The 10,804-nt window shown below is 39.4% G+C and overlaps 1 protein-coding gene across 1 annotated transcript in view; it reads right to left on the bottom strand.

The window, feature by feature from the left end:
* LOC104543170 (CDK5 regulatory subunit-associated protein 2-like) overlaps window positions 1-9,042 on the bottom strand; it is a gene marked incomplete at both ends in the record, with an annotated part of 32,750 nt that extends 23,708 nt beyond the window's left edge. Inside the window, 3 exons of the mRNA XM_010187715.1 lie at window positions 1,361-1,458; window positions 7,940-8,113; window positions 8,872-9,042. Of these exons, the coding sequence (XP_010186017.1) occupies window positions 1,361-1,458; window positions 7,940-8,113; window positions 8,872-9,042 (443 nt within the window). The remainder of the gene's footprint in view (window positions 1-1,360; window positions 1,459-7,939; window positions 8,114-8,871) is intronic.
* Between the last annotated feature and the right edge of the window lie 1,762 nt (window positions 9,043-10,804).

Raw genomic sequence — 10,804 nt, 5'->3', positions numbered from 1 at the left:
GAACCATTGTGCATCCTCTGCAAATCGCCGCATAACATGCACTGCTCTGCACATCCTGTAACTCCACATCAAGAAAACAGAACTAATGATCCTGCTCCTGATCCTACAGAAGTTAATTGGAAAACTATTGCCCTAATGATTGTAACTGCAGTCATAATTTTCCTCATTTGAAAGATAATCTGAGAAAAACTGGTATCAGAGCTGCATTACTTTGTTGTCATTACTACATAGAGTAGTAATCGCCTTACCACAGAACGTGTTTCAGTGGCAGGTCCCAAGCTCCATATGAAATACTAAAACAAACTGGCTTCTTCCTTCATTTGGTGATTGTTCAACGGAAAAGTCACAAAAGCCATCGCTCTTTTCCCAGAGATAAGAAATAATCTCCATAATCTGACTTCTATCACTATTTCTAATGAAAAAGATTCTAGTATCCAAAAGAGCTTCTGAGCTGAGCGCGAGATGGCATTACTATTAATGCGCTTAATTCAAATACTCATGCAGCTCTCATCTACTTTAGTGCTACTCACCTGATGATTTCCAAGCTACAGTGGTCTATAAACCAACCGCAAAACACAAACACGTTCCCACCAAGTTGGCAGGTTTGAGCCATTGCCTTCAGGCAGGCAGAGCCAGGAGCTGGCTCTCGAATGCTGCCAATGCCCAATTCAGGTATTTGTCATTATAACAGTAAAAGCTTTTATAAAACATTTAAATTTATTCTACCTGAAGGCTAAGAATTTTCTTTATTTTATCATGACATCTCCTCCTGCCAAGCAATAATGGGATATAAAGTAGGCCACAGATTTCTTTCTAAAATGTTGTGTTCTTTGATTTTGAAAAGTTAAAAAACACTCGCTCCTGCCATACTCCTGAATGCTTTACATTGAAAGCACGCTATGCAAACTTCAATTATCCTGTTTTGTTTAACTTTCTCCAAAACCTTACTAGCTTATATTCTCATCAAAATTCTCACAGTGCCACCTTTAAGATAAGCATTACCTGCATTTTAGGAGTAAACCATGGCAATTTATCCAGCACTCAAAATTCACTGCAGTTTGAGTCTTCCCCTCTGTTCCACCACAGGTCATGGACCTCCTCTGAAAATCTAGCTGTTTACTTTGGGCATCTGGCTCATACGAGATTTCCATCCAAACAGAAATATTTTCAGAAACATTTAAGTAATTTATATAACACAACTCCACTTACAAGAACAGTTGTCTTTCAAGGAGACTACCACAGCCAGTTTATGTCATGTAGATATTTGGACGGTACAAAATAATCACCGCTCCAGTTAAGCTGCACCTTTTTCCATAACGTCTGATTCTGCCCTTTGAGTTTAGATACTTGAAGTACTCACCTATCCGATTCTTTGAAGGTCTTCACTAGCGTAGAATAAATATTTTGTTCCCTTCTTAAAGCAAGGATCAGCTTTTCATATTCAGCTTCTTTATTCTCCTAAATTAAAACAAGGACATACAACGCTTACAATGTAATTTTTAAGTTTGCATGTCTACATCCACATGGACATTTGTGTCCTGAAGAAAAGGTGAAAGAAGCAGAAATCCAAATTTGCTGAACAAGACTGCCCACCTCCAAAGCCTAACATCAGTCTGGAAACTACTCATGGTACTGAAAACCAGCTATTATTAAAGGAGTCAAACAGCGTTGCACTATTTTCCTACCATAAGAGTCACATAAGAGTGGTTCGTAATTTTTATCACTTTCATCACAGTCTAAAAAGCTTTTCGCTCGCCCCCAGCATCCTCACTTCCAAAGTTTACACCTTAAGGACACAGAAACATCCTGGCAGGAAGCTCCTTCAGAGGAGGCGAAGGGAAGCAGAGAAGCCCAAGCTCCAAGCACACATTTTAGAGCATCGTCCCAACAATCCTCTCTGTATTCTGGATAAAATTGGCTTGCTTTGAGGGAGGAGTTTCTGCAAGTTCTGTCCCATTTCTGACCAAAAAGAGCTGCAGCAAGGCAGCAAATGAAGGATGAACATGTCAGATACTCGTCGAGTCTGCACACTCAGCTGGGTCACTACGAGCTGCTTCCTTACTCGTGCAAAGAAAAGAAAATTGTTTACCTGCAGTGTTGCTCACAGAAGGTATAACATCATCATTACTGTTAGAATAAATCCAGGCTCTTATGCTACATTCTCAGTAAGGATTCACTAAGTTCCCAAGACTTTTTTCACTCCAAAACAACCGCAGTCACTTTTTTCAGCGGGAGGCAAAATAATGCAGCTATTTAAAGGAGTATTTGCCTGCACTTATTACATAAAAATATATAAGATATCAGCCGCCTCAGAAGAGAAAATAACTGGGATATCTACAGCAAATGCAGATGTATTAATGTCAGACACTCATATTCTGCCTCTGCTCAAGGAGAACAGTTGGCCTTGCTGCTCCTCTCGCTTTTCTTTTTCAGCTGAAAACTGGAAAGAAGAACAAAAAAAGTGCCACAGCTAAGGGGGATGTTTATGGCTGTGGTGTGACGAGAGAGCTCCAGAGAGCAAGAATGAAAGGTAATTCTATTTTCTCCATATTACAACCTCAAGATTGGAAACTAAAGTCTCAAGAGATACTAAATCATTAGTGAACAGATCATTAACAAGGAAGAAATCTACACCCAGGAGTTTTAAGCAGCTGTTTTAACTCCAACTGCAATTCCTAGGGAAGGAACTGCAACAAAAATTCAGCTACAGTAGAATCTCGTTAATTCACACTAACGATGCAAAGACTCTATTAATTTGAAAAATTCAGTATTCTGCAAAGTAAACAGTACAAAAGCAAGGACAACTGTTGTTTACTTTTAATTATTTACACTCATACTTCACAGTATGCTAGCAAGTATGTTAGATAATATTTTTGCAAGTGTAATCAGGTTTTGATCAAATTACTCCCATTAAGGTGATCTGCATGGCAGAACTTACTGCAGAAAGAGTAGCTTCTACCACCTGCTGTTACTGACTCCTTAAAGAAGTGACCTTGCATCACGTTCATCCGCCATCGTTCCCAATGGTAGCTGTCTTCTAACAAATGTTTCCAGGTTCCAGTGCAATTCACACATCAAACACAACTCTGTATATGAAGTGCCAAACACTGAGCTTCATACCAAGTTTATTATCTGGATGAGCAGAGGAGGAGCACACAGCAACGGCTTCTGCTGACTGAGTGCTGAGAAACACCACAGCAAACAGATGGAGGTGGGTGATCCAGAGCCCATTGATAAAAAAATCGCACCAAAAAAGCATGTAATAAAAGCACATCTTACAGCCTGAGTTAAGAATTCTCATCAATGTGTTGGAATCTCAGCCTTTCAAAAACAGCCACAAGACATAAAATACAGATTGCAATTTAACTTGGAAAGTTTGATCACAATGACACTGAGCGATGACATAAAAAGCAACAGGAAGAAATAAATCTTTTGACTTAATTTAGTCCGTTAACAGCCTGCTAAAAGTTCTAGTGAACTCCTCCATATGTCTGATACCAGCCTTGCAATTATTCCTGACGACACTACAGAACTATATCCTAATTAAAAGCTCTTTCAGAAGCACTGGCAAAGCAATGTCACTCTGAAGAGTTTACGGTACAGAAATTAGATAAGGGTTGTCACCAATTGTTCAGGCTCTGTCACTGCTGCATTAAAGCAGTGTCACACACAGAACCATGCTCCGCTTTCCTATGTTTCTTTTAGAATTCACATATTCATTTTGTTCTACATTTGCACCAAAATCTCAGTAAATTCATGAAATCTTCCCTTTTTTTGTTTTCCTGCGTAACGGGAGACATGAGCTGTTTCTTAATTCGAATGTCACAGGCTATATACAAATTATTAGGAACTCTAAATTCAACTAGCTGGGGAGACGTTAGCAAAATCACGAAGAAATGTTCTTGATTTCTCAGAATCTTTCAGGAATAATAAGGATGAGAAGATAGAGCGTGAACATCTCTCTTTTTCTTGTACATTACTGTCATTTCTAAATAAAGCGTAGGAGTGAATTATTCCAATCAACTCCCCAATGGTACACAAAACATAAGGCAGCTCTGTAACTTAAATAGACCATAATGCTGTGGGAGTTAATGAAACATTAAACCTCTTGACACATGGTGTGACGGAAAATGTGTTAGAGGAGATAGCTGCAAGACATCCAGGACCATATTGCAGTGAAAGATTTATATTCCCATGAAAGGAGGCAATCTAATACATTAAAGTCTATATTTAAGTCTGAAATACTATTGCTAAGCAGCAGTGGTGGAAAACATTACTTATTTTCATTAAAGGTTTCTCAAATTGTAAGCAATGAAAGTAAAAGCTCTATACCTCCACAATAAATAACTTACTGGCCAAGTCACAGGAATACCCAGTTGCCTCGCTGTACACGCTGTTGCTTACAACAGCCATCAGGATCATTTCAAAATCTCTGAAGTCTAAAGGATGAATGATGGGGACAAGGCCATAACCTACACCTCAGCACTGATCCATCCATCCACCAGTACCAGGATCTGGTAATTTCTTCTAACATCGCAGTAAACTTTATGTATGGTCTACTATAAATGAAGCAAGCACTAGTAAGATTAATTGTTACGGGCCACTGAGTCACACATCTAAAGATGAAAATTACTGCAGCATAAGACTTCGTTGGTGACTTTTAGGAGACATCTCAGCCACAGAAAATGTCACAAAGCTGATGGCTCTGAGGAACTTATGGCACTCCTTGGTGACACGCGAGGCAAGAGTCCTGGACTATGTACTGCAAATATCGCTTCACCAGGCTAACTCCTTCAAGGTGAAATTTCTGCTAATACAGAAATGGTGAGCGACACCAACCACATCCATTCCCGTCACCAGGCCGTGCTCAGTGTCACAGATAAAATAATCATGTTTGAAGTGTGTGAAGAGATGGATGGTGACAAAAAACATTGCTGTTTGCAGCTATAAGCTAATCTCATCAAATCAGAAATTGAACAACCGCCTTGTTTATGCCTTCACAACATCAATTTCAAGAGACTGAAAGCAACAACTACAATGCACTGATCACTATTTAATAGACAGGACACTTGTATTAAAAAAAGTCAACTACATCACCTGCTGCAATCACGACGACTCAGCAACAACGCGCACACTGCATCAATTTCAACAGCGAAGATGTGTGCACTACTGCCACAACTGCACCAGCTCCAACTCTCAGGACACCCATCACCTGCAATGCTCTTGCGACATCAGTAACTTCATGCACTGACTACAATTTCTCCGTTGCAGCAAAATAGCCATCACTGTTGTGTGCATACAGTGTTCTTCAGTTCCCTGACTGCACAGTATTAACTCCCTAAATGGAGGAGTAATTATAACCAAAGTCAAATAATGTGCTGATCATACAGGAATAAGAAAGCACCTCGTGTCTGCAGAAACATCAGATTTGCCTTGCAGGGTATCTGTATTTCCTACTCCACCCTCAAGTGGTACATAAGCTCCCCCTCCCAAAAACAGACAGCATGGAAAGGCTCCATTACAGCAAATGTAAATTGTTGGGTTTTTTTACATTTAGAGAAATCAATTTAGAATTGAAACTCTTATCACTGTGCCCGCCTTCCCACAGCGTACGCTGTGTGGGAGATTACATGTGCAACACAACAGAATCCAGAAGCGCAGCTCAAGGACTGAACAAGATGCACTTTTCTCAATTTTGCTGCTTTTCTCGGTAATAAAATGAACCACAAAGGTCTAAAAATACGTGTTAGAAATGTATTTACCTAACATGTACTCCAACAAAAAGAGCTTTGTAAGTATAGGAGTATTGGTTGTGAGGGAAGAGCATTAAGCACAAAACCAACTGAAGTTTCCAAAATTATAAGGGGTCCACTGCACTTCTAAATTCCTTGGCTGTAAAATGTATTTCACTCCAAGACTCCATAGATACCAGAGTCAGCAGTTGCATGAGTAACCTAATTATCAGTGCCCTCGCACACTCTCCCTAGCCCACGACAGTGGCTCAAGAATCCAAAGTCTAATTAGAAACTGTCATTTATCTTCCCTGGCCTGGCCAAGGCACCCAGCAGAGCTTTGGATGTTGGTTGCTTTAAAATTTATCGTGCCATTAAAATAAAGTAAAACGGGATGATGAAAGAGAGAAAGTTCTGCATCTCTCAATTTCGTTTCTTCAACTTTAAAGATCAGTGAGGCTGGCAGGGCTTGGTTTCTGCTCTCTCTGGTGGGGAGGGTCCAGCTGTGCGTTTGTTGAGAGTTGGTGCCGCACTGTAAAGTCATCAAAGCGCCCAAAGCAGCCAATGAGAGCAGAGCCCTGGATAATCTGTGTCCAAAAACTTGTGATTAATATGCTGAAATGGGTCCTTGCAGGAGATACCTTACACAGAGGTTGAGCCGAGAGGACAATGGGTTGTGATTAGGTATTGTTCCCAATCACGAAGTGAACCAGCAGTAGAGAATGAGTTGTGATTGGAAGGTGGGTGCCGGGTCATTACCATGCATGGCTTCGCTTGCCGCTCTTCTCTCTCCTGGTTATACCCCTGTGTCAGACGTGGGGTGTACAGAGGAAAGTTACTGTTTGATTTTCATTAATTCTGCACGATCTTCCATCACTCCTAGGTCCCTTTGTGACAGAAGTTACGTGCATGCACTGCAGTTTGTTTTACAGAGGCAGAATTTCTACTCCACCTTTCACAGACTTTATTTTCTCTGCATGTATATTCATATACACATTTTTGATATACTCTGCACTGGCACCCTGGCAAACAGTGATGCAGCTCCTTTACTCCGAGCTTACTGAATACCCCGTGACCCAAAGCATGCCTCCATCAACCTTGTCTAATAGTAGTGCCCATAACATATTAAGCACCTCATCACCAGCGTGTTCAGAACGTGACACAAGACATAGCTCTCATGTTTCCTCTGCTCTTGGCTCACTTTATTTTAAACTACCTTGACAACAACTCATTAATGACTGATTTATTATTAAAGAAAGGAAACGGCTTTCTCCACCATTAATACGTACCAGACTAATTCTTTCTACGCTGCCTGATGCTTTTGGAGATGTTAACATAGTAGGTTGCAAACAACAGAAAAAAGACAAGAAAGGTATCTTCAAAAGTAGCTTATTTGTTCAGTAATCTGTACACAATACTAAAAAACACACTGATGGAGTCACCAAGTGGCTCAAAACCTTGTCTACAGTACTTGACTTTTTCTTTTTTGCTGCTGGTGAAGCGGGAAGGAGCTAACTCTACATTTTAAGGCTTTGAATCTTAACCTCCAGTTTTGTGTACTAAAGTCTTTTCAATTTATGGCATCAAATAAAATAATGGACATATATTGTCTACCTATTTAATATATATATTTTTATGTACTATTTCCTTTCTTCTTTGCTTTAAAAGTAGTTTTCTTCTTGCCCTAGACATATCTTCACTCCTACCTATATTTTTTATCCTCACACTCCATTTATCTCCTGCTGTCACTAGCTGTGTGCAATCTTTCCCCTTAGGTATCAGAAGTACATAAACTCTGCACCTCTCTCCAGAAACACAGATACCCACTGTCTGAGGGAAATAAGTCTACCCTAATGACCACAAAACTCTCTGTCTTTATGACAAGCACAACATTTCACACACTTTCTGAGAGTAGAGTTTAGTGATGCCACATAAATTCATCAGAGCACAACATTATGTACTCTTATGATAGCAGACCAACACCACCACAGACAACAAATCATATGACACAATTATTAATAAAGTCATGGTTATAATTTTAATAATACGGAACATTTTGTGACGGTCTTGATCTGAAGGAAAAACAGCCCCCTGCTACACGGGTGAATTACAACATATGAGTCCGCACCTTTGAAGCCAACATCAAAATTCTCTTAGATTTGAAGTCAAGGTATTTATCTGCAAATGATCAGTTGTGAAAAACTCACCTCCAGCTCTCTGACTATTTTGATGATTGACTGTTGAGACTGTGCAGCACATTTTTCCTTTACTAAGCCCTCATTTTTCAGTTCAAGCTCTTCATTGGCTCTTAGGAGGTTCTTGTACTTATTCAGGAGCTCCTGCAACTCTGCATCCTTTTCCTTAACTGTTCCATCAAGTTTCTAACAAAAGAAAACAACAAGTTCTACAGAAGTTATTCGAGTTTAATATTGCAAAGTGGAACAAACAAACAAAGTTCAGGAGAATATCCAAGAATGATCAGGCACATGTTCTTTACGTACCTTGCAAAAGAAGAGTTCATTTTAACATAGTAGAAGCAGAAAAAGACCAAACTGAAGCCTTCCCCATCTATTCAGTCTTTTTAAGTGTTAAAAAATAAGTTAAGGCATGCACTCTGGTCTGCAGCTATAGAGCAACCCCAACTATGAGTCTTTGCATTGCTGGCTGAATATCATCACTACTGTTCAGGTTATACATCCTGCTATTCAAAAAATGAGCAGGGGTCCATTAACATTCAGGCAGCTCCCTTCTCACATGCCTTATTTTGAGTGGGCTCAAAGAAAAAAATCACTATCTATACCTATCTCTCAGCTTCTGGTTTCTGCACAATAAACTGAAAATCATAGGCACTTCAGAGCCTTTCAAGTATCTTACCACAACAGTGAAAATACTACATAAGTATTAGCAAAGCTTTCTTCCTCCTCTGTCCGCACGCTTCATAAAACCCTAACAAGAAATCTGGTTGAATGCCACACACTCTATAATTATATGTCTCTTCTGCAAATACGGTATTATAAAAAGTGAAGGATTATCATCAAAATCAACAGTAACTCCAAATACAAATGTGATTCTGTAATAATTCCTCATACAAAATCAAACAATAACTTTCCGTTTTTCATTTCAACTTAAGTCTTCCTACCTGAAGCTGTAGATCCTTTTGATTGACACTGTCTGTCAGCCGCTTGATAACCAGTTCTTGGCTCTGCAACTTCTGATTGCTTTCACTCAAAAGAATATTGTAATGATGTTCAGCTGCTTTTTCTTTCTCAGTCATTTCACCATGTAATTTCTCTAGTTGGTTTCTAAGGTCCTACAAAAAATTAAACTGAATATTTAGCAAATCAACTTTAAAAAAAACTTTTAAGACTAACAACCCACATTATTACCTTAACTTTCCATCACTTTAAATTACTCATATCACTGAATAGTCTGGAAAATGCATTTAAGCCAGTTTCTTTCTCTTGGCATCAATTAATACAATTAAAGGAAGAAAACTTTTAGACGAGATGTCAGTATAGTCTTCTAAAAATCCAGGTTGTTATTGTGTAAGTGCTTTTCATAGAGAATGACTGGACTTCAAGGCTGCTGGGAATATCATGCACGTAGATGTTACTGTTGTCAGAATGAAAACTCACTTCTGAGTCAATTTACTCCTCTGCTAGAAATAGGAGAAAATTGGTTACGGGTGATTCAGTTTGTCATTTGCTCTTTTTCTCATTGCACCACGGCAATTCTTGCACTAACATTGCGTTACTAGTTACTTTTCCATCAAAGAAAAGGTCAGAAATGTTAAAACATTTTCTTTCAACAAGAGCACAAACTTCAAATGACCAATCAGGCCAGCATATGATTAGAAGTTATAAAGAGGATTTTCTCTTGATTCTGGCCCTGTTAATGACTTCCTGCAGCTCCATGATTAGTTGCATCATCTCCACATCTCAGTTCCTCATCAGAGTAACACCGACTTCTTGTCAATTTTGCTTCTAAAACACAGAACAATCCCTTTCAAAAGCCTAATGCAGTCACAGTCCCGAAGGGCCCTGAGATCTGTTCGGACCAACATGGAGTATCGCAATGTAAGAAGCAGTTTTCTCCTAGTTCATAGGTTACGCACTTGATGCACACCACAACTACAACTTCCTCCTCCGCGTTCCTACAGATCCTGTTCCACTTCACCTGAAAAATCTGACATCTCAAAACGTAGCTGTCTGTGTCAAAGGGTGTCAAAGTCCGACCTGACAAAACCTTGGGTTCCAAGCAATAACGTGAGACAATTCCTTTTCCTTACGTTTCGCTATGCACTGGCTAAGTTGATGGAGATACATCAATTATCACATCAATGAAATTATTCACATGCAATTAATAGCCAGTTCTAATTGCAGAGTGGAACAGATGCAAGAGCACAGGGCAGGAGAAAAGCCCATAATGTGTCCTCTCTGCCCTCCCAGCTTCTCCCCACCACCACGGTCAGTGTCACTTCAGACCGTTTTGCTAATTTCTTGGAAGTCTCAGCACTGTCAATTGGAGGAGGCACAGCGTGCATACACACGAGTCTCATTTTACAAGCTTTAACTCTGCAAGGAGATCTAGAGCACTTACTGCACAGATTGCGTGCAAAAAGAGAAGGAGAAACCTGTAACAAAGGAGCCATTGCCTAAAAATAAACAATTAAAACTTGCAGAAGACTTTATACCTGCTAAACTTCTCTTCAGTCCCAAAGAACCAGGTAACACAGCCTACACCTTAAAAGAAATGTTTTCCATTTATTCCCAAAAAGGGCCCATTTGTGAAGTACCATAAGCCCTTTAAATAGTTTGCACATATGGTAGTCACCTATAAACTTTACATTTACCTCCACTGGGATTTAAAATTCAATAGTTGTTTCCTATCCTAAGTACAAAGAAGTAGAACCAGTGACACTTTAATTGCAATCTCTTTACAAACTGTTTTATATCCTTTTCTTGACTTAATTACCTTGCTTCACATCAAGATGCAGGTTCACATCAAAGCCTTAACATCATTTTACTACTTCAGTGTTTTACTTCTGCTTATTTTGCACATTAAATACAAAT

This window comes from Mesitornis unicolor, unplaced genomic scaffold, assembly GCF_000695765.1.
Source record: "Mesitornis unicolor isolate BGI_N332 unplaced genomic scaffold, ASM69576v1 scaffold4617, whole genome shotgun sequence".
In the NCBI taxonomy this organism is placed as follows: domain Eukaryota; kingdom Metazoa; phylum Chordata; class Aves; order Mesitornithiformes; family Mesitornithidae; genus Mesitornis; species Mesitornis unicolor.
This window is presented reverse-complemented; position numbering and strand designations above follow the sequence as displayed.